This window comes from Symphalangus syndactylus, chromosome 18 (genome assembly GCF_028878055.3).
Source record: "Symphalangus syndactylus isolate Jambi chromosome 18, NHGRI_mSymSyn1-v2.1_pri, whole genome shotgun sequence".
NCBI classification, from domain to species: Eukaryota; Metazoa; Chordata; class Mammalia; order Primates; family Hylobatidae; genus Symphalangus; species Symphalangus syndactylus.
In genome coordinates this window covers 74,176,701-74,200,734 of record NC_072440.2, presented here as the reverse complement: position 1 = coordinate 74,200,734, position 24,034 = coordinate 74,176,701, and the positions used below count along the sequence as shown (strand labels likewise).

Below are 24,034 nucleotides of genomic sequence, written 5' to 3'. Positions count from 1 at the left end.
GAAGCCAGGACCATGGACCTGAAAGGGGCTGCGTGATGTCCTGTCCCTTCTCTGTGTGTGCCCTGTGCTGCCAGCAGCCAGCATTGATTGGTACTTGGCTCACCAAGAGGGCTGGTACGTTTTGGTGGTGAGATGCCTGAGGCCTGGTTTGCTTCACTGCTGAAGAGACACCTCTGATGTGCTCTTCTGCCCTCAGGCAAATTCAGCTACCCCTTCCCCACCCATTTATCCACTCCTACCCATCCATCATCTACCCAGCAGACATTCACTGAGCGCCATGATCTGGGCTCTGTCTTAGGCTCTGACAATACAGCAGCGAATACTACAGGTAATAATCTCCAGTCATGGAACATTCATTTTCACAGAGAGAGACAGACAAGGAACAATAGGCACAATAAGTAACTCCTAGTGCTAGAGAAAGCCATCTTAAGTGCTATAGGAAGCAAAGAGTCAGGTCTTTGTAATAGGAGCGGCTTGCAGTTTTAAGTAGGGTGGTCCAAGCTCACTGAGAAGGTGACACTTGAGGAAAGACTAGATGGAGGTAAAGAGGCCAACCAGGGAGTAGCAAGAGCACGTGCAAAGGCCCTGGGGCATTACTGTGCCCATTCGTAGGTGGGATAATCATGGAGGCTGAAACAGTGGGAGTGAGGGGAGAGTGACAGATGAGGCCAAATGAGGTACAGGGAAGGGACTTCACAAATCAGCTGGGCCCTGGGATCTGAGTCAGCACTTTGACTTCTACACTAAAAAATAGGTTGACTTTGGAGAGGTACTTTTTTAAAAATTACTTGTTTAGAGACGGGGGCCTCACTCTGTTACCCAGGCTGGTGTGGGGGCACAGTTACAGCTCACTGCAGCCTTGACCTCCTGGGCTCAAATGATTCTCCTGTCTCAGCCTCCCTAGTAGCTAGGACTACAGGTGCATGCCACTATGCCTGACTTATTATTGTTTTCAGATGGAGTCTTGCTCTGTCGCCCACGCTGGAGTGCAGTGGCGCAATCTTGGCTCATTGCAACCTCCACCTCCGGGGTTAAAGTGATTCTCCTACCTCACCCTCCCTAGTAGCTGGGACTATGGGCACACGCCACCACACCCAGCTAATTTTTGCATTTTTAGTAGACACAGGGTTTTGCCTTGTCGGACAGACTGGTCTTGAACTCCTGACCTCAGGTGATCCACCTGCCTTGGCCTCCCAACATGCTGGGATTACAGGGTGAGCCATTGAGCCCAGCCACCTGGCTTGTTTTTTAAAAAATTTTGTAGAGACACAGCCTTGCTCTTTTGTCCCGGCTCAGCTCGCACTTCTGGCCTCAAGTGATCCTCCCTCCTCGGGCTCGCAAAGCATTTGGATTACAGGCATGGACTACCATGCCTATCGAAATTTATTTTTTTAATGGAGATATAATTCACCATTTAAAAGTGTGCAATTCAGTGGTTTTTTTGTGTAGGTGGTGTGAAGGTCACCCAGTGGGTTTCTGTGTAGGTGGTGTGAAGGTCACCCAGTGGGTTTTTGTGTAGGTGGTGTGAAGGTCACCCAGTGGGTTTTTTGTATAAATGATACGACAGTCACTACTAATTCCAGGACATTTTCATTACCCCAAAAGGAAGCCCTGTACCTGTTATCACTTGCTCCCCAAACCTTCCATTCCGTCTTAGGCAACCACTAATCTGCTTTCTGTCTGTCTCTATTTATCTACTCTGGACGTTGCATATAAATGGAATCAAACAACAGCTGGCCTTTTCTGACTGCTTCTTTCTTTGTTTTTTTTTTTTTTTTTTTTGAGACGAAGTTTCTCTCTTGTTTCCCACCTGGAGTTCAATGGCATGACCTTGCCTCACTACAACGTTTGCCTCCTAGGTTCAAGCGGTTCTCCTGCCTCAGCCTCCTGAGTAGGTGGGATTACAGGCATGCACCACCACTCCTGGCTAATTTTGTATTTTTAGTAGAGACTGAGTTTCTTCATGTTGGTCAGGCTGGTCTGGAACTCCCGACCTCAGGTGATCCGCCCGCCTCAGCCTCCCAAAGTGCTGGGATTTCATGTGTGAGCCACCCCGCCTGGCCATCTGACTGGTTTCTTAGCGTGATGTTTTCAAGGTTTATCCATGTTTTAGCATGTATAAGAATTTCATTCCTTTTTATGGCTGAATAGTCTATCATGTAGATACATGTAGACCCTTTTGAGTAAAGAATATCTCTGGGCCGGGCATGGTGGCTCACACCTGTAATCCCAGCATTTTGGGAGGCCGAGGCAGACGGATCACTTGAGGCCAGGAGCTCAAGACCAGCCTGACCAACATGGAGAAACCGCATCTCTACTAATAAAAGTACAAAAAAATTAGCCGGGCGTGGTGGTGGGCACCATAATTCCAGCTGCTTGGAGACTGAGGCATGAGAATTGTTTGACCCCGGGAGGCAGGGGTTGCAGTGAACTGCGATCGCACCACTGCACTCCATCTTGTGCAAAAGAATGAGACTGTGTCTCAAAAAAAAAAAAAAAAAAAGTGTCTTTAGATAAGATGTCAGTGTTTCGTTACCTCTTAGAAGATGGGAGCCAGGATGGCTGCGGTGGCTCATGCCTGTAATCCCAGCACTTTAGGTGGCCGAGGCAGGCAGATGGCCTGAGCCCAGGTGTTCGAGAACAGTCTAGGAAGCATAGGGAGACCCAGTCTCTACAAAAATAAAAAAATTAGCTGGGGATGGTGGTATGCGCCTGTAGTCCTAGCTACTCGGGAGGGTGAGGTGGGAGGAATGCTTGGGCCCGGGGGGTCGAGGCTGTGGTAAGCCATGATTGCACCGCTGCACCCAGGGATCATGTGTCCCTGTCGTTTTGAGCACCTTGCCTCCCTCTTGACATTGGAGCCTGGAAAATTTCTGTGCCATGGCTCAGCGTCATCTGTCTTGTTAATGTCAGAGCCAGAACACGAACCAACTCTGGCTGCCCATGGGACTGGGCTCTTGGTTGTGGGACCACATTAATAGATTCCTTGGAAGAATGATCTAAGGAATTTGGACCAAATATTGTAACAAGAAATAAAAGCAGCTGCCATCTGTTGAGTTTTACTGTGCTTGGGCCCTGTGCAAATAAGCACCCTACATAAGCGCCAACAGCCCTTAAAAGCCTATCATGACTTCCATTTTATAGATGAGAAAATAGGGGCTCGCCTGGAGAGGTGAAATAACCAGGGTCCCACAGCGGTTATGGCAAAGTATATGGTTTTTATTTTTAAGCTGTATGACCTTCCAGGAAGTAACAATGAAATGGCAGTGCTGAGACCCTGAAAATACATGGGACGATGGCCAGATGGCAGGGCTCTTTGGGTAGAGTGGGAGAGGCAGCTCCCTTGAATGGTGAGAGGGAGGAGCCAGGTGGCCACCTAGATGGAAGATGGTTTCAGGCAGAGGAAATGGCAGGGGCAAAGGCCTAGGCTTGGGGATTGTGCTTGGTGCTTTTGAGGAATACTAAGAATGCCCCTCTAGGACATCGCTGAGAAAGTTGATGAGAGAGGCCAGCTCTTTGGGCTCCTCCTGATCGTTGATTTATCCAGTTCATTCCTGGAGTGTTTAGTGAGCACCTGCTATGTGCCAGATACTGCCCCAGGTTTTTCCACGAGCTCCAGCAGCCGGTCAGTTGTGGCCACCTGGGGAGGGCCCGAGCGTGTCCCCAGGGCCTGTCACTGCTCCTAGGATGATGACTCTCACTCAGGGCACAGCAGTCAGCACCGGGCGTTCTGCTTGCAGGTGGCCCTGTGCACATTTGCCGTCTACGTGACCATTGACAAGAACAACATCCTGGATGCCCAGACAGCCTTCGTGTCTTTGGCCTTGTTCAACATCCTCCGGTTTCCCCTCAACATTCTCCCCATGGTCATCAGCAGCATCGTGCAGGTACAGGGGGAAGCTGGGGCGACTTCCGAGAGGGGGCCTTGGGGTTCTAGGCCACAAAAGCATGGAAGTGCCCCTGAGCGCAGCTTCTAGATCACACTCCAGATCGGGCTCCATGAGGCCCGGACCAAGGCTGCCATGCTTTTGTCTGGTCATGCCCGAAAGAAAGAAAATGCATTTGACTTCTTGACAGAGAACTCACACTTGAGTATATGAATCAAGTTTAATGCAGCAAGGCTTTCTCATGCTCTGGAAGAATCTTCCTGAAATACTCTTTTCTCTTCTGCTATTCCTCCTCCTATCCTTTTTTTCAAAAATGTAGCTCTTGTCTGACTTGATTGATTTTACAACCCACTGATAGGTCTTGACCACCCATGCTTTGAGAAACCCCAACCTTACAGCTGGGTGTGGTGGCTCACGCCTGTAATCCCACCACTTTGGGAGGCTGAGGCGGGTGGATCACCTGAGGTCAAGAGTTCGAGACCAGCCTGGCCGAGATGGTGCAACCTCATCTCTACTAAAAATACAAAAATTAGCCAGGTGTGGTGGCGGGTCCCTGTAATCCCAGCTACTCGGAAGGCTGAGGCAGGAGAATTGCTTGAGCCCAGGAGGAAGAGGTTGCAGTGAGCCAAGATTGTGCCATTGCACTCCGGTCTGGGTGACACAGCAAAAACTCCATCTCAGAATAAAAAAAAAGAAAAACCCCAACCTTATGGCTAGGCATGGTGGCAGATGCCTGTAATCCTAGCGCTTTGAGAGGCCAAGGCAGGTGGATCTCTGAAGCTTAGGAGTTTGAGACTAGCCTGAGCAATATGGTAAAACCCTGTCTGTACAAAAAAAAATACATATATATATGTATATGTGTATATATATATACACACACATATATTTGAAAATTAGTCAGGCATGGTGGTGTGCCCCTGTACTCCCAGCTACTCAGGAGGCTGTGGCTTGGGAGGATCAGCTGAGCTTGGGAAGTTGAGACTGCAGTGAATCATAGTCACACGACTACAGTCCAGCCTGGGTGAAGGGAGTAAGACGCTGTTTTTTTTGTTTTTGTTTTCTTTTTTTTTTTAAACAATGTAGACCCTGTAGAATCTCTAAAATTCCTGCCATTGACTGTGTAAGGAGGGGTGGCTTTCTGTTTTGTCACACTTGGGCACTGTTGGAAGCTCCTGTTACTTTTCTGCTCTATTTTCACATTCTTTTTCCGAGCATTGCAAACACCTATTTTGAAAACTCCATTTTAACTACATAGACAAATCAACCTTAAAATTTGGTAGTACAACGCTGATTGCAGGCTTCGTCAAAAACAAAAAAATCCATTTTGTTATGAAAAATGTCAAGTGTACACAGAAGTAGAATAGCTTAAAGCTTGTAAACTGGTATTAAAAAAAAAAAAAAAGAAACAGAAAGAAAGCCAGGCATGAGGGCTCACATCTGCAATTCCAGCACTTTGGGAGACCAAGGCAGGTGGATCACCTGAGGTCAGGAGTTCGAGACCAGCCTGGCCAACATGGGGAAACCCTGTCTCTACTAAAAATACAAAAATTAGCCAGATGTGGTGGTGAGTGCCTGTAATCCCAGCTAATTTGGAGGCTGAGGCACGAGAATTGCTTGAACCTGGGAGGTGGAGGTTGCGGAGGTTGCAGTGAGCCAAGATCGCGCCACTGCACTCCAGCCTGGGCGACTGAGTGAGACTCAGTCTCCAAAAAAGGAAATAATACACCATGAACCCCATGTACACATCACTCAGATTCAACATCAGCATTTTTTGGCTGGGCACAGTGGCTCATGCCTGTAATCCCAGCACTGTGGGAGGCTGAGGTGGTAGGATTGCTTCAGCCCAGGAGTTCAAAAATCAGCCTAGGCAACATAATGAGGCCCTGCTCTACAAAAAACAACAAAATGGGTGTGGGGTGCACGCCTGCAGTGGCTACATGGGAGGCTGAGGCAGAAGGATGGCTTGAGCCTAGGAGTTTGAGGCTGCAGTGAGTTATGTTTGCACCACTCTACTCCAGCCTGGGCAACAGAGCTAGACTCTGTCTCAAATAGAGAAACCAAGGCTGGGCGCAGTGGCTCAGGCCTGTAATCCCGGCACTTTGGGAGTCCGAGGTGGGCGGATCACGAGGTCAGGAGATCGAGACCATCCTGGCTAACACAGTGAAACCCCGTCTCTGCTTAAGATACAAAAAAATTAGCCAGGCGTGATGGCAGGCGCCTGTAATCCCAGCTACTCGGGAGGCTGAGGCAGGAGAATGGTGTGAACCCGGGAGGTGGAGCTTGCAGTGAGCCGAGATTGCGCCACTGCACTCCAGCCTGGGTGACAGAGCGAGACTCTGTCTCAAAAAACAAAAAACAAATAAACAAACCCAAAACATTTTGCCACAGTTGATTTATCTTCATCCTTTTTCAGTATGCCTCCCTTGTCCCTTTGCCTTCATTTGTTTTTAATTCTAAACTCTGCTATCTATCCCTTCATTCTTTCCTTTCTTTGCCAAGTAATTTTAAAGCAAATCTCAGACCCCTTACATTCTACCCACAAATACTTCAGCGTGCATTTCTTTCTACATAGTATAACACCGTCATCATGTCTAGGCAAACTAACAGTAAGTTTTTACAATAATACTCAGCCCATATCCAAGTTTTCTGGAGTATCTCAGAAATGCCTGTCCCATTGGGCTGTTTGAATTGGCTCTGTTGCATTTGCTGTTATGTTTCCAGAGTCCCTTTTCCACCAGGCGTCTGCCCTTTTCTTCTTTTATTTTTATTTTTATTTATTTATTTATTTGAGACGGAGCCTCACTCTGTCACCCAGGCTGGAGTGCAGTGGCATGATCTTGGCTCACTGCAACCTCCGCCTTCCCAGGTTCAGGTGATTCTTCTTCCTCAGCCTCCCGAGTAGCTGGGATTGCAGGTGCGTGCCACCACGCCAGGCTAATTTTATATATATATTTTTTAACAGAGGCAGGGTTTCATCATGTTGGCCAGGCTGGTCTGAAACTCCTGACCTCAAGTGATCTGCCTGCCTCAGCCTCCCAAAGTGCTGGGATTACAGGTTTGAGCTACCAAGCCCAGCCATTTGCCCATTTTTTCTGAAATACCTTTTGTGGGCTTTTAAAACAAAGCAGAACCAAAACCTGTTTCTTTTTTTTTTGTTTTGCTTAATTCTGAAGTATACACTGGTTCTAAGAAATGTGGGACGTTCGGAAATAAGGGAGGGTGGGTGCCCCTCCACACCCAGGAAAACCTCCGAAAGTTAACCTTGGTTTGTTTTGCAGAAATGCTTTTTAAAAATAACTCTTCCGTGCCATTGCTCTCTGTATAGGCGAGTGTTTCCCTCAAACGCCTGAGGATCTTTCTCTCCCATGAGGAGCTGGAACCTGACAGCATCGAGCGACGGCCTGTCAAAGACGGTGTGTGTGTTTTCGTTCGGTCCTGGCTTCTGGAAGTGGCCGCCTTCCCATCTCCCGCTGGGTCCTCCCTACTTGCATTTCTTTCCCTTGGCTCCCCTTGGGTTTGACTCTGCCTAGCCGCTTGTCTGCGAGACCCCGTGGGCAAGGGTTCTGCAGAGCCGGCAGAAGGGAAGGGAAGCCTGGCCTCCTGGGCTTCTGTCCTGTCTTACACTTCCCCGGAGGGTGAAGTTGCACTTGAATTTTTGTTTTCTTGCTGAGGGGCAGCAGCTGCTTGAGGTTTCCCGCAGGGAGTCACTTTCCAAGGCTTTGACCTTGATTCTATTCTGGGCTAAATGAGGACTCTGGAGGCTGGCCAGCCTCCACCACTCACAAGCTGTGTAGACTTAGGTCTGAGCCTCAGCTTTATCTAGATAAGGGAAACAAAAGTACCTTTCTTTGGCCGAGTGTTACTTGGATTTTTTTTGTTTTTTTTTTTGAGATAGGGTCTCATTCTATTGCCTAGGCTGGAGTGCAGTGGCGCAGTCACAGCTGTCACTGCAGCCTTGATTTTGTGGGCTCAGGTGATCCTCTGACCTCAGCCTCCCAAGTAGCTGGAACTACAGGCACACACAGCACCACACTTGGATAATTTTTCGGTATGTTTTGTAGAGACAGGGTTTCGCCATGTTGTCGAGGCCGATGTCGAACTCCTCAGCTCAAGCAGTCCACCTGCCTCAGCCTCCCAAAGTGCTGGGCTTACAGGCATGAGCCACTTCTGGCCTTTTTTTTTTTTTTCCTTTTCCAACATTAAATTTTTTTATTTGGAGAGACAAAGTCTTGCTTTGTTCCTCAAGTTGGTCTTGAACTCCTGGGCTCAAGGACCCCTTTGCCTCAGCCTCCCAAAGTGCTGGGATTACAGATGTGAGCCACTGCAGCCGGCCATGCATTTTTATTGGCAGGTTTGTTTGTTTTGTAGCTTGTTAATTTATCGTTTCCCAGCCCACCCCCCTGAGCCAGGGACGTTGTTTGTAACCATCTCTCTAGGCACTTAATAATAAATATTAGGCCGAGCACAGTGGCTCACGCCTGTAATCCCAGCACTTCGGGAAGCTGAGGCATGTGGATCACTTGAGGTCAGGAGTTCGAGACCAGCCTGGCCAACATGGTGAAACCCCGTCTCTACTGAAAATACAAAAATTAGCTGGATATGGTGTTGGGCACCTGTAATCCCAACTACTTGGGTAGCCGAGGCAGGAGAATCACTTGAATCCAGGAGGCGGAGCTTGCAGTGAGCTGAGATCACACCACTGCACTCCAGCCAGGGCAACAGAGCGAGACTCCATCTCAAAAAAAAAAAAATAATAATAATAATAAATGTTAATGGCACTAAGTGCAGTGACACGTTCACTTATAAAGCCCCTGTCATGCACGTTCTGTTCCAAGGATGTTGATGTCCCAACTTGTCCATTACTCACCATGGCACCCCTGGAGGAGGGTGGTGGAAACCCCCATTTTCCAGATGAAGAAAGTGGTCTCTGAAACTTGCCTGAGATTGCACAGCTGATCAAAAGAAGAACCAGCATTCACACCCACAGCCCGTCGGTAGAGTCCATGCTCTTCCTGGCCATAGGGTGTTGCCTCACTGAGATTTACTGAGCACCTACTATGTGTCAAGCATTGTGGGAAGTGCTCTGTGTGCACTGCCTCATAGACACCCCAGTACAGCCCTCTGAAGTTGATTGCATGATTGTCAGCCGTATTTTACAGATGAAAAAGTGAGGCACAGGCTGGGTGCAGTGGCTCGTACCTATAATCGTAGTACTTTGGGAGGCCAAGGCTGGAGGATTGCTTGAGGCCAGGAGTTTGAGACCACCTTGGGTAATGTAGTGAGACCTCGTCTCTACAAAAATTAAAAAATTCACCAGGCATGGTGGTGCACCTGTAGTCCTAGTTACTTGAGAGGCTGAGGCAGGAGTTACTGGCGGAGCCCAGGAGTTCAAGGCTATAGTGAGCTGTGATCGTGCCACTGTACTCCAGCCTGGGCATCAGAGTGAGAGACCCTGTCTCAAAAAAAAAAAAAAAGGCACAGACAAGTTAAGTAACTTGCCTGTGGCTACCCAGCTATGAAGTGGTAGCCCCAGGATTCAAACCCATACAGTCTGGCTCCAGAGTCCAATGAATGTGGTCAGAAGATTGAATGTGTGTAAATGTCGGTTATACCGTGTGAGCTGTGTCTTGCACCTCGCAGGGGCTCTAAAGTCTTGCACTAAAGTATCTTTAGTGGCACCTAAAATGTTCGACACGTTTGACACAGCACCTGGTGCATAGAAGATGCCAAACAGATCGTGGGAGTTGTCACATCTCTGGTCTGAGCGAGACGGTCTCAGCATCTTCAGCTCAGCCCCCTGGTGTGGGGTTTCTTATCCTGGGCGCTACTGACATCTGGAGACACATTGTTCTTTGTGGTTGGGGACTGTCCTGTACACTGTGGGATGTTGAGCAGCAACCCTGGACTCTACCCATTAGATACAGTAGTACCCACCCCAATTTTGGCAACCGAAAATGGCTCCAGACATCGCCAGATGTGCCTTGAGGGGCACAGTTGCCTCCAGTTGAGAACCGTGGCCCAAGTGGATGCTGCCTCCCAAAACCCCTGGGCTGTGGTCATCTGGTTTCTGCTGTCCCAGTGTCCCACATCCCCTCACATCATAAGGGAATGATTCCATCTACTCTGGGGTCAAATTTCTCTGCTAAACACAGGCTGAAATTTGAGGTGGCCGGCGTTGGGCGGGTGGTGGTTTCTTGCTACTGAGGTTGTTCACAGCTCAGTGCAAGCATCAGGAAACCCCTAGGCCCCTGGGTGCTGCCCGCACTGCAGCCCCTCCTTCCTGCCCTAATAGGGGCCTCCTAGGTGGTTGGACTTTCTGGAATGTTTAGCACGCTCTAGCCAGTGGGGGCCCCCTTGGCTGCTTCCTGCTCCCAAGCTAACGGTTCTCTGCAACCTCTCTCTCTCTAGTGGGTTTTCTTAAATTCCTTAAATAGCAACTCCCAGTTTCCTCATTCCACGTCCACTCTTTTAGAAGAGCTGAGGGAGAAAGTTAATTCCTCTGTCTGTAGGTTTTTTGTTTCTTTGATGCATGGAGGAAGTTATTTCTTCATTCGACAACTTAAAAAATATTCCTGTATTAGCTCCAGATGGTCTTAAGGTGGCACGTAATTCAAAGAGTTGCTTTTCTGTTTTTTCTTTTTCGTTTTTCTTTTCTTTTATTTTGAGACAGAGTCTCACTCTATTGCCCAGGCTGGAGTGCAGTGGCACGATCTTGGCTCCCTGCAACCTCTGCCTTGGTTTCAAGCGATTCTCCTGTCTCAGACTCCTGAGTAGCTGTGACTACAGGCATGCACCACCACACCTGGCTAATTTTTGTATTTTTAGTAGAGATGGGGTTTCACCATGTTGGCCAGGCTGGTCTTGAACTTCTGACATCAGGTGATCTGCCCGCCTCGGTCTCCCAAATTGTTGGGATTACAGGCATGAGCCCCAGCGCCTGGCCTGCTTTTGTTTTAAGTGAGAGACATGAAGTAAAAGGAAAATAACGGGAAGAAGAGTAAAAGAAGACAGAGGTGCTAGGAGCCTTAGAAGTGTGGAGCTGGCCAGGCGCGGTGTCTCATGCCTGTAATCCCGGCATTTTGGAAGGCCGAGGCAAGCAGATCACTTGAGGCCAAGAGTTCGAGACCAGCCTGAGCAACATGTCAAGACCCCATCTCTACAAAAAATACAAAAAAAATTAGCTGGGTGTGGTGGTGCACATCCTGTAGTCCCAGTTGCTCAGGAGGCTGAAGTGGGAGAATCGCCAGCACCTGGGAGATGGAGGTTGCAGTGAGCTGAGATCGCACCACTGCACTCCAGCCTGGGTGCAGAAGCCAGATCCTGTCTCAGAAGAAGACAGAAACATGGAGCCGGATAACGTGGGCTTTGTCTCCAACAATCTTCCCCTCCCCTGTGCCCTCGTACCACACTTCCCTGTTCCGTATCCTCTTTTTTTGAGTTTATCGTGATGGGTGTTTTAGAAAGATCCACCTGCTGTGATGTGATGTGTGTAGGGTGGTGTGGCTGGGGGAGGAAGACAGAGGACATGGGGAGAAGGGTGAACGACCTCCCTTTGAACCTCAAGGAGGGCCCAGCGGTCTGATGCAGGCCACCCCAGTGGAGAGAGGTTTGCATGTGGACGCCAGCTGTTTCCCACTGACCTTGGCCACTGCTCGGCCCTCCCAGCTGGAGCTGCCCCGAACCTGCCTGAGAAGGGCCAGGGCGTCGAGAGCACTGAGTAATTCTTGTGGGGCCCCCGCCTCTGCAGTCATCTCCCGAGATGATCGTCCAGATGGTGCAACCCCATCGTACAAGGACAAAGCTTCTTGCAGTTTCTTTCTCCTTTCTGGGTCTGGGGCTGCCTCCAAAACTGCAGGTTGAGTTTCTTCTTTCAGAACCCGTGGCTGATGTCACCAGATCATAATGCCTAGCGCCATTCGTGTCAAGCGTCTGGGGTTGAACCACTCAAGCAGAGAAAGAGCGTTCTGTTCATGTGGAGTCCCACAGCTCAGCCTGTGCCTGACATGTTGTCTCTGTGCTTTGTAGGCGGGGGCACGAACAGCATCACCGTGAGGAACGCCACATTCACCTGGGCCAAGGGCGACCCTCCCACGCTGAATGGGTAAGCCGGGATGTGGACACACGTGATGGCATGGAGAGAGCCACAGGGCTTTTGTCAAACGTGGATTCGAATTCCCACCATGCTCCCTCTCTGTGACCTTGAACAACTCACTTTGCCCTTCTAAGACTTAGCTTACCCATCTGGAAAATGGGTGCAGATACACCTGCTTAGGCTGTCGTGAGAAGCAGACACAGAGATGCCTAGCACAGAGGGTTCCTTGTGATTGTAAGTCACAGCAGCCTTGGACAGCTAGACTTAGACAATACAGGAGATTCTTGGCTTGCATAACTGGGAAGTTCTACTTTCAGGTACGGTGTGATCCAGGGACTCTGCCCTCAGAACTTTCTTGATATTTTCTTTGTTTCACTTTCTCTTGGTCTGCTTTATCCTCATGCATCCTCTCCCCTTGTGATGGCAGATGGTCCCAACTGCTGCCACTGTGTATCCCACTGTTAGGAGAACTGCCTGCTTCTTACTGACCCAGATGGGATCCTGTGCCCTTTGTGAGGCACTCACTATGCCTTCACGCACTGAGTGAGCTGATTGGCCAGTCTCAGTCAGAGGCTACAATGCTGCTGAACTCCAGTGCCCCTCAGCTGCCCAGCTCACCCTTTCTTGCCAGCTTTCTACCTGGCACCCCACACCCTACAGTCCTTAGCTTTCCAAAGCACATGATGTCTAGGAAATTGACCTTATCCCCAGGCAACTTGTCAAGCACCTCTCATTTTTTTCTGACCAGAGGCCTTGATCAACAGCTTTTTATGCCCCCTTAAGGAATCCGCAAAACACAGGGGCAGTGCGACCCTTTTAGAGGTTTAGCTCGTGCCTGGGTAGCAAATCACTGCTGTATTTTATCACGTAGGAGACAAACTCTCCAGAGAAAAGAATCTGTAGAAAGCCTGCGTTGAAAATTCATGGGGGTACTGCATGTTTAGCAAGTTCTTCCTTATGTCTAAGTTAAATCCTGCCTGCTTCAATTGTAGCTGTTCTGTCTTGTTGAACAACACAACTATTCTGTATCTGTGTCCCTTTCCCGACCCAATGGTTTTCCTGTTCCAGTTACCTTCCCCCATGAGCCCCCAGAACCTTTCTCTAACCCTCTTCTCTCATCGGCCTGTAAGAATATTTCAGTCTCACGTGGACAGTGACAGGTGCTGTCTCACTGGGCTTCCTGCCCACTCAGGCCCCATAATCCATTCCCCTCCCAGCACAGGAACGAAAAGCCTGATGAGTGTCACCATGCAGCAGTGTCATAAGAATGAAACAATCAGTGACAGCAACGACTATCGGCATTTCCACTAATACTCTGAAATCAGAAAGGCGGCAGTTAAAAAGCACAGAATCCCAGCACTTTGGGAGGCCAAGGTGGGCACATCACCTGCAGTCCAAAGTCTGAGACCAGCCTGGCCAACATGGTGAAACCCTGTCACTACTAAAAATAAAAAAACTAGCTGGGCATGCTGGTGCATGCCTGTAATCCCAGCACTTTGGGAGGCTGAGGCAGGCAAATCACTGGAGGTCAGCAGTTCGAGACCAGCCTGGCCAACACGGGGAAACCCCATCTGTACTAAAAATACAAAAATTAGCTGAATGTGGTGGCACTTGCCTATAATCCCAGCTACTTGGGAGGCTGAGGCACAAGAATCACTTGAACCTAGGAGGCACAGGTTTCAGTGAGCCAAGATCAAGCCACTGTACACCAGCCTGGGCCATAGAGCGAGACTGTCTCAAAAAAATAAATAAATACTTAAGTAACCAAATACAGATAAATAAAAGCACATTACATATAAGTGAGTCCAGCAAAGTCTTGGATGTGCCCTCCCTTCCCTGGGAGGATGGAAACCCTTCTCTGGCTGTGCCCTCGGCAGTGGGAGTGGCCTGGGTTTGACCTGCCCCATTGACAGCTGGTCTTGCTGGGGAGAATGCTGAGCTTATTTTATTTTGCTTTCTGCTGTTTGTTAAAGGATGATTTCAATAGAGACATCTTCCTGAAATTCAACTCAAATTTATTCACATCCATTTCCCTTTTCAACCCTTTTGTGGCTCCCGGCTGGCAGAGTTCAGGTGTCTTAGCACAGCATCCTTCCAGGGCATCTTTCAAGGTGCTCCCAGGCCTGGCCACTACCCACCTCAGCGCCATCGCATCACTGGTTACACCCTGTGCCTTCACCCCTTTACACCTTTCTTCGGCTCTCCCCATGTTTCCGTGTCTGGGACACTCCTGCTTTTCTGTCAGAGTTTTTTTTTGTTTTTTGTTTTTTTGCGAGACAGAGTCTCATGTTCTTGCCTAGGCTGGAGTGCAGTGGCACCATCTCAGCTCACTGTAACCTCCGCCTCTTGGGTTCAAGCGATTCTCGTGCCTCAGCCTCCTGAGTAGCTGGGATCACAGGCCCCTGCCACCGTGCCTGGCTGATTTTTATATTTTTAGTAGAAACAGGGTTTCACCATGTTGGCCAGGCTGGTCTCGAGCTCCTGACCTCGTGATCCGCCCGACTTGGCCTCCCAAAGTGCTGGGATTACCAGCACTAGCATGAGCTACCATGCCCGGCTCCAGTTTGTCTTGAGGTGTCCTCTCCTTTCAGACCTTGCCTCATGCCCCCAGTGAAGTTTCTGCTCCTCTGAGGGGCAAAAACCGTTCCAGAAGCCCAATGTGACAGGATCCCTCAGGTTGCTCCCTGCCTCTCCTCTCTAAGGGACACCTGTCACCTGCCTCCCACCTGGAGGCCCCCTGAGAGAGGTCACTGAACTGAACTCAGCAGTAGAAATGGAAGGAATGTTGAGGCCTTCAGTGTTTAGTGCGGCCTTGCCTTCTGTCTGTCTTTCTCTTTCTCTACTTGGGGTAAATTGAGGCTCAGTGGCCGGGGCATTAGCCCGGCAGGCCTCATTCAGCGCGGCTGAGCCAGGTGTGTTGTGTCGTTTCAGCATCACCTTCTCCATCCCTGAAGGTGCCTTGGTGGCCGTGGTGGGCCAGGTGGGCTGCGGAAAGTCGTCCCTGCTCTCAGCCCTCTTGGCCGAGATGGACAAAGTGGAGGGGCACGTGGCTATCAAGGTAGGATGAGGACCAGCGGGGAGGGGCAGTGGGGAAGCTGGTGGTCTGAGGAAAAGCTCAGAATGATGCTGTTTCTTTTGACTGTCCCTGTGCCAGAAGCGAAAGCAGCAACGTCTCTTTTCCTCCTCCTCCTCTATCTTTTTGTCTCTCTCTCGTTCTTTCTGTTCTGTTCCATGCCATCCTAGAAGGCAGGATTTTGGTATCATTTATTTCCATCTGTCTCCCAGCACTTAAAATAGTGCCCAGTATGTAGTAGGCACTTAATAAATATTTGTTTTGTTATTTCCTTATTAAGCTGTTATTTTATTATTATTATTATTATTATCATCATTATTATTATTATTTTTTGAGACAGGGTCAGGCTGTATCCCACAGGCTGGAGTGCAGTGGCGTGATCTCGGCTCACTGCAGCTTCTGTCTCCTGGGTCCAAGCTATTCTCCTGCCTCAGCCTCCCAAGTAGCTAGGATTACAGGCATGTGCCACCATGCCTAGCTAATTTTTATTTTTTTTTAGTAGAGACAGTGTTTTACCATGTTGGCCAGGCTGGTCTCAAATACCTGACCTCAAGTGATCTGCACACCTCTGTCTCCCAAAGTGCTGGGATTACAGGTGTGAGCCACCTCATCTGGCCACTTAATAAATACTTAGTAGACACATGAAGACTCCCTGGTACGTGGCCTGTCTCTCCTTCCCTCGTGTCTCTGCCTGTCACTGAGTGTCTCTTTGTCTGTTTGAGTCTTTTTGGATCGTTCTTTATGGATCTCTCTGGGTATCTCTTCTTATAAATGTAGCAAAACAAAAATGTTCATGTGGTTGGAATATTTTCTCAGAACATTTTTTAAAGGGAACAGTTTAAATTTTTAGTGTTGTATTCTTAATATGGGGCTAAAAGAAGACTGCAGTTTTACTGCTTTTAAATACACAGTGTACTTTGAAGTAAGTTGAAATTCCCAAGGAGTGAGCTTAAGAGGCTGTTTTACAAATAAGTCCCACTGGAAATCAACAGCCTTTGTTTGCATTTAGTTCACTCCCCATGAAGGCCTTTTCCTAGTGTAACAATATGTCCCTGGAAGTTTTGCTACCAGCATTTCCAGGAGTGTGGTCTGCAGCCAGCTCATCTTGCAGGACATTCGGGGGGTAAAGAACCCCAGGCTCAAACAAGCGTGGGAAATAACGCATACTCCAGCCTTCTCCCTCTTGGAGACTTATAGTAAACCTTAGCAAATTAAAGGCTCTGACAAGTCCTGCAAGGAGAAAAAATCTATTAACTGTTTAACCTCATGTTTCCCAGGTGTACTTGTCTGCACCTCTTTAGTGTCTGTGCAACTGCACATTTGTCTCTTGGAATCTGCCTTTGGGAATGTCAAGTTTATGACATTGTTTGTTGTGGGTTTTTTCTGAGACAGAGTTTTTTTTTGTTGCCCAGGCTGGAGTGCAGTGGTGTGATCTTGACTCACTGCAACCTCTGCCTCCTGGGTTGAACCAATTCTCCTGTCTCAGCCTCTTGAGTAGCTGGGATTATAGGTACCCACCATTACTGCACCGGCTAATTTTTGTATTTTTAGTAAAGACAGGGTTTTACCATGTTTGCCTGGGTAGTCCAGAACTCCTAACCTCAGGTGATCTCCCCATCTCGGCTTCCCAAAGTGCTGGGATTACAGGCGTGAGCCACAGCTCCTGGCCTAGTTTATGACATTGTTTTTATTTCAGAGCAAAACCCTTTCTTCGATTATACAGTGCCTTTAGAAAATATACATTGTGGTTGGGCCCAAATTAATGACCTTTAACTGTTGTTTTAAGAAATGTTTTATCATTACTTTCAAGTTCCTGCCATAAAATTAGATGAATGAACCATGAGAGCTAGATTAATGGAAGAAAATTCCAAATCCCGGTAGGATCCACATTGCTTTGTTTCCTTAACCCCAGCTTTCTGCTGTCCTGGCACTGTTACCATTTCAGGCCAGATGATTATTTTATTATTGGTTGTTTTGCCCAGGTAAGGGGAGTGCTAGAAATGTATATAAAATATTTATCTTTTCCCAAATGTTTTAGTGGGTGTGGTTTGTGTATATTATGTCTGAATTTTCTGTGGGTTTTATGGTAAGGCACCTCTGTTGACGTTTTGGCTTTTTAAAAGTTAGGATATTCAAGTCAGCAGGTTAATTATTTATCTGAGAATTTAGAGTAAGAATGAGGGCACCTGGGACCCGCGGTCAGCTTTGCCCTCTTTAGAATTCCCTTATTCAAGAATCTTCTGGCTGGGCGCAGTGGCTCACACCTGTAATCCCAACACTTTGGGAGGCTGAGGCAGGTTGATCACCTGAGGTCAGGAGTTTGAGACCAGCCTGACCAGCATGGCAAAACACCGTCTCTACTAAAAATACAAAAATTAGCGAGCCTGGTGGTGTGCTCCTTTAGTCCCAGCTACTCAGGAGGCTGAGGAAGGAGAATCCCTTGAGCCCGGAGGCAGAGATTGCAGTGAGCTGAGATCTTGCCACTGTATTCCAGCCTGGGTGACAGCGAGGCTTCGTTTCAAAAAAAAAAAAAAAAAATCTTCAGGGGCTCCCCTTGCCCTTCTGAAAAAGCCCATGCTCCCCACCATGTATAGGCCCCCCTGCTGTCCCTGGTGTGTTTTCTGCCAGTCGTTCCCTCATAGGATTGATCTATGTTCCTGTCACACTGGCCTTTCTGTTCCTTGAATGTGCCAAGTACTTTTCACTTCCAGGCCTTCGCATGTGCTATTCCCTAGGACTTGAATGCTCTTCCCTCTTCTCCTCATGAAACTGACTCATTCTTCACTTTTTGGTTCTTGTTTAAACATATGTTTGAGTTGAGCATGGTGGCTCATGCCTATAATCCCAACACTTCAGGAGGCCAAGGCAGGAGGATCGCTTGAGGCCAGCAATTCGAGACCAGGCTTGGCAACATGGCAAGATTTTGTTTCTACAAACGTAATAAATAGATGGAGAATTTTTTTTAACTACCTCACCATTTTCATTAGCAAAATACACAAAACAAATATCCTTACTGTAGCCTTTATTCTCATGCTGTTTGTGATACCTGACATATGGAAATAAAAATAAACCTTTGAAATGGATGCTTTGATATAGGAGTCTTTGCTTCAATTTTTAGCAAGGATATTTCCTCAAGGGTCCTTCCTGGATGTCCCAAACTAGGTCAGTCTTTTATTTTTAATTTTTTTGAGACAGGATCTTGCTCTGTGGTCCAGGCTGGAGTGCAGTGGCACGGTGCAATCTCAGCTCATGGTACCTCCATGTCCTGGGCTCAGGTGATCCTCCCACCTCAGCCTGCCAAGTAGCTGGGACTACGGATGCACAGCACCATGCCTGGCTAATTTTTCTATTTTTTTTTTTTTTTACAGATGGGGGTTTCTCTATGTTGCCCAGGCTGGCTTTGAACTCCTGACCTCAGACAGTCTGACTGCCTCAGCCTCCCAAAGTGCTGGGATTACAGGCATGAGCCACTGCACCTAGTCAAGTCAGACTCTTAAAAAGTGTCATATATCTTTTTCTCTTTGCATCCACCGTGACTGTAATCAAGTAGTTTTTGGTCATGTCAGGGACTTCCACTGTTTAGAATCAGGGGTTTTGATCACTGCTGTAGACATTGAGTTAGTAGCTAGCTACTAAGTAAATAACTGTAATCTTATCACTGAGGATATCAACTGTTTCACTCCTGATATTGGAGTCAGTGATTCGCCTGCTATGGGTTCTGACCCTAGCCCTGGCATCTGTTGTCCTTTGTGACTCAGTTTCCCTCTTGCTGAAGCAATAGTTGTGATGAAAATGACTTGTGAAGTGAGGCCCTCCTAGCAGGCAGGTGGGCCAGCTGCTGTCTCACTGATCAGATCTGTCTGTGTGTCTGTCTCACCTCCTTCTCCATTTGCAATTTAGGGCTCCGTGGCCTATGTGCCACAGCAGGCCTGGATTCAGAATGATTCTCTCCAAGAAAACATCCTTTTTGGATGTCAGCTGGAGGAACCATATTACAGGTCCGTGATACAGGCCTGTGCCCTCCTCCCAGACCTGGAAATCCTGCCCAGCGGGGATCGGACAGAGATTGGCGAGAAGGTCAGTATAGTTTCGATGTTGGCCCCTGAATCAGTCAGCTGTTGCTGGGTAACAAACTCTCTCACAATCTCAGTGGTCTGTGAGTCTACTGCAATCAGCTGACCCGGCAGGGCTCAGCTGGGCAGCTTTGCTGCGCTCTGCAGGCTGGCTGAGCTTGGGTCTAGGCTGTGGGTGTGGCTCAGGTCTCCCTTACAGAGCTTTTGCTGGGGACCAGGGTGAGTGGTCCACAGCTTTCCAAAGGGGGCTCTTCTCATGGTGGCAGCAGAGGCCCAAGATAGGCCCCCCAAAAAGCATGCAATGTCCCTTAAAGTACAATGTCCCTTCTACTCACAAAGCAAGTCACTTGGCCGAGGTCAAAGGCAAGGAGGGACCAAGAAGGAAGTACATTCTACCTTTGTAGTCACATGACTGCAGAGTCACATGACAGAGGGCATGTTGTTGGGAGGAGGAGAGTCAATGATTCAGATGTTCACAGTCCCTGTCAAGATAGCCATAATACTGAAAATAGCACAATAGCTAACACTTACTGAGCATTTTCTCTTTCTTTTCTTTCTTTCTTTCTATTTATTTATTTATTTTTGAGATGGAGTCTTGCTCTGTTGCCCAGGCTGGAGTGCAGTGGCGCGAACTCAGCTCGCTGCAACCTCTGCCTCCCGGGTTCAAGTGATTCTCCTGCCTCAGCCTCCTGAGTGGCTGGAATTACAGGTGCATATCACCACACTCAGCTAATTTTTGTATTTTTAGTTGAGGCGGGGTTTCACCATGTTGGCCAGGTTGGTCTCTAACTCCTGACCTCAAGTGATGTGCTGGCCTCAGCCTCTCAAAGTTCTTTTTTTTATTTGAGATGGAGTCTCTCTCTGTCACCCAGGCTAGAGTGTAGTGGCACAATTTTGGCTCGTTGCAACCTCCGTCTCCTGAGTTCAAGTGATTCTCCTCCCTCAGCCTCTTGAGTAATTGGGACTACAGGCTCCTGCCACCATGCCCGGCTAATTTCTGTAGTTTTAGTAGAGATGGGATTTCACTGTGTTGGCCATGCTGATTGTGAACTCCTGGCCTCAGGTTATCTGCCCGCCTCTGCCTCTCAAAATGCTGGGATTACAGATGTTAACCACCTTGCCCGACCTATAACTTGAGTATTTTCCATATGCCGGGAACTATGCTAAACATTTTACACATAATTCTTCCTCACAGCAAGCCCATGGGTGGAATTTGTTGTTATAACTAGGTAATCATTGAGGAAAAGGAGGCACAGAGAGGCCAATTGACTTGCCTGAGGCCACACAGCCACAGAGCTGCAGAGAGCATGGTTCCTGTGTCCATGTTCTTACCTGCTCATTTTGTCATCTCTAAAAGGGCCATTCTCTGTGCCTCTCACCACTGCAGAACCTCCCTCCTGCTGTGCTCCATCCCCCCCAGGTTTTCCTGCTGTTCCTCAGCAACCCCCAGCCCCTGCCCACCTCCACACCTTGGTCTGAGCGTTCTACGCCTGGGGTGCCTCCCCTGCTGCTTGCCTGGCCACTTTGCTCTGGCACCCCATGGTGGTCGTCTGGTGTGTCCCCTCTTGGAAGACCAGGAGTGAAAAGCACCGGCCCAGTTTCTGTTTTTAGTTACAAGCCAGGGGCTCCGTCGGCTTTCTTACTTGGTGAATGATGTTTAAAAATTGAGGTAAGTCTGCAGCTCCTTGGAAATAAAAAAATAAATAAATAAATAAAAATTATTGGCCAGGTGCAGTAGCTCACACCTATAATCCCAGCACTTTGGGAGACCAAGGTGGGAGGATTGCCTGAGGTCAGGAGTTCGAGACCAGCCTGGGCAACATGGTGAAAACCCATCTCTACTAAAAATACAAAAAGTTGCCAGGCATGGTGCAGTGCACCTGTGATCCCAGCCACTTAGGGGGCTGAGGTGAGAGGATTGCTTAAACCTGGGAGGCGGAGATTACAGTGAGCCGAGATTGTGCCACTGCACTCCAGCCTGGGCGACAGAGTGAGATTCTGTCTCCAAAAACAGAAGGCACCTGGCTGCCAGGACCCCACCTCAGTGCATTGGAGCCAGGGCAGGCATCTCAGGAGGGGCTGGGCAGTAACCTGTGATTTCCAGCCAAATAGGGAAATGACGTTGGCTTATCTGTCATGGTGGGAGCTGGCGCTGCTGCTGGTCCATGCATTGTCCTTCCTCCTGGTGACTGGGATGTGGGCTGGATTTCAGCATCCCCAGGCTGGAGCCTTGCTTCACCTATATGTGGCTTTGCCGGACAGTGACAGATCCAGAGTAAGCTGGCAAACACGGCAGCTGTCACCAGCAGCAGCAGTAACAATAATATGACCATGTCCACCAGCGCCTTCCATGAGATTAAGAGATCAGGGCCTTCCCACTGGCCAACATGATCTGGTGCCGTCAGCCACCCTTCGCTGAGCTCTCGCTGTGCGCCAGGTGCCCTGCTCAGCACCTCACGGGAGACACAGGTTTTGTCTTTTGCCCAGTTGACAGGTGGGGCTAAACCCTGTGCCTGTGATCCCATCCTTGGTGGTGGTGGAGCTGGGGCCTGGCTCCAGGTTTGTGCAGGCATGGCCTCATGCCTTCAGCATCAAACTTAAAGAAGAGGAGGCGGGTGCAGCTCTGCAGGGCCTTCACCCTGGACCTGCTGTGTCCTGAGCAGGCTCTATGCCTTTGTTTCTTTCTTTTTTAAAGAGAAAGGGTCTCGTTCTGTCACCCAGGCTGGAGTGCAGAGGCCCAGCCATGGCTCACTGCAGCCTCAAACTCCTGGGCTCAAGCCATCTTCCCACTCAGCCTCCTGAATAGCTGGAACTACAGGTGCACACCACCAGGCTTGGCTAATTTTTTTTTTTTTTTTTTTGTAGAGACGGTCTCCCTGTATTGCTCAGGCTGGTCTCAAATCCCTGGCCTCAAGCAATCCTTCCGCCTCGGCCTCCCAAAGTTCTGGGATCACACCACACTCGGCCTGCTTCTACGTATCCTGAGTCTCAAGGTTTCCCAGGAAACCCACTCCTGTGCATGTCTCTCCCCAGGGCGTGAACCTGTCTGGGGGCCAAAAGCAGCGCGTGAGCCTGGCCCGGGCCGTGTACTGCAACGCTGACGTTTACCTCTTCGATGATCCCCTCTCAGCAGTGGATGCCCACGTGGGAAAACACATCTTTGAAAATGTGATTGGCCCCAAGGGGATGCTGAAGAACAAGGTGCCTGCTGGCAGGGCGGGGCTTGGCGTCAGGCTGTCTCGCCCTTTGGTTAAGTCGGAACATGTCCCCTTTAGGAGTCCTTTACTTTCTCTGGCTTTCTTTGTTTTTAATTGGACTTTAAAGAACACATTTCTCATGCTTCTCTTGGAAGCCTTCCTAAGACAGCCGTCTTGTACTTTTCTTTATAGGGGTATGTCGTCCGCGCAGAGTTAAATTCATTGCCTCTGCATGGCCAAGGGAGGCCTCTCTTCCTGATTAAGTCACAGGGCTGGCTTCTTAGCAGGGAATCCCACCCCAAGATATTGCCTGTGACCTAGCAGGCTGCATTTTCTTACTTGGAGAGGTGGCTGTGGGTGGAGGGGTCGGAAAATTGCCACAACACCTTAACATGATAGGAAATAGTTCCTGTGTTCTTTTTATAGGGCAGTTGTGGTAATGGGTACACACTGGCTCTTTTTTCTCCCCCTGATTTTATTTTATTTTTTTGAGGCAGAGTTTCGCTATTGTTGCCCAGGCTGGAGTGCAATGGCATGATCTCGGCTCACTGCAACCTCTGCCTCCCGGGTTCAAGCAATTCTCTTGCTTTGGCCTCCCAAGTAGCTGGGATTACAGGTGCCCACCACCACGCCTGGCTAACTTTTTGTATTTTTAGTAGAGTCGAGGTTTCACCATGTTGGCCAGGCTGGTCTCGAACTCCTGACCTCAAGTGATCCACCCACCTGGGTCTCCCACAGTGCTGGGATTACAGGCGTGAGCCACCACACCCGGCTGTTTCCCTTGATTTTAAAACTAACACATCCCCGTCGGGGGGATATAGATTAAGAAAAACATGAAAAAGAAAAATGGAAGCAGTTACACACATTCCATTGGTTAGAGGTTTTATATTTCTTTCAAGTCTTTTTGCTGTGTGTGTAAACTTTTTAAATAGGGTTATCTTGTTACACGTATATATACAAGAAACATCATGCTACATGACCTCTTGTAATCATTCCCATACATACCACTAACATTCTGTGTAAACATATTTTAAAATAGTACAAAACATTTTTGAAAATTACTAGGTAATACATGCCCATTGTAACAAAATTGAAAAGTACAAGAATATGGATATATTCTTACAATATATGCATGTGTGTGTGTGTGCGTGTGTGTGTGCATGTATATAAACGAAATAAAGCTGGGCATGGCGAGTAATCCCAACACTTTTGGAGGCCTAGACCAGTGGATCACCTGAGGTCAGGAGTTCGAGACCAGCCTGGCCAACATGGTGAAACCGTGTCTCTACTAAAAATACAAAAATCAGCCAGGTGTGGTGGTGCATGGCTGTAATCCCAGCTGCTCGAGAACCTGAGGCAGGAGAATCTCTTGAACCCGGGACATGGAGTTTGCAGTGAGCTGAGATTGTGCCCCTGTACTCTACCCTGGGTAACAGAGGGAGACTCCGTCTCAGAAAATATATATAAGTAAAGTAAACAAAATAGTCCCTCTTCATCCTGCATCCCTAATCTTTAATTCTTCTCTTAGAGAGCAAGGGTTAGCAAATCTGGCCCACTGCCTGCTTTTTGTATGGCTCTTGAGCTAAGAATGATGTGTATATTTTCAAATAGAAGAAATCTAAACAGGAAGAATATTTTATGACATTTGAAAATGGTATTAAATTCAAATATCAGTGTCCACAAATAAAACTTTATTGGAACATGGCCATTGT

The 24,034-nt window shown here is 48.5% G+C and overlaps 1 protein-coding gene across 13 annotated transcripts in view; it reads left to right on the top strand.

Moving 5' to 3' along the window:
- The window catches only part of ABCC1 (ATP binding cassette subfamily C member 1 (ABCC1 blood group)), a 191,044-nt gene that overhangs the window by 113,056 nt on the left and 53,954 nt on the right, over positions 1-24,034 (top strand). For 7 of the 13 annotated variants that reach the window (XR_010117194.1, XM_055253376.2, XM_055253372.2 and 4 more), the window contains 6 exons: positions 3,741-3,887; positions 7,213-7,300; positions 11,913-11,988; positions 14,911-15,037; positions 18,953-19,129; positions 22,159-22,326. Coding sequence is in view for 12 of the 13 variants with exons in the window: in XM_055253376.2 (XP_055109351.1) it covers positions 3,741-3,887; positions 7,213-7,300; positions 11,913-11,988; positions 14,911-15,037; positions 18,953-19,129; positions 22,159-22,326 (783 nt within the window). In the remaining variant the exon portion in view is untranslated. The remainder of the gene's footprint in view (positions 1-3,740; positions 3,888-7,212; positions 7,301-11,912; positions 11,989-14,910; positions 15,038-18,952; positions 19,130-22,158; positions 22,327-24,034) is intronic. The other 6 variants (XM_063623719.1, XM_063623716.1, XM_063623721.1 and 3 more) reach the window with 4 other exon arrangements.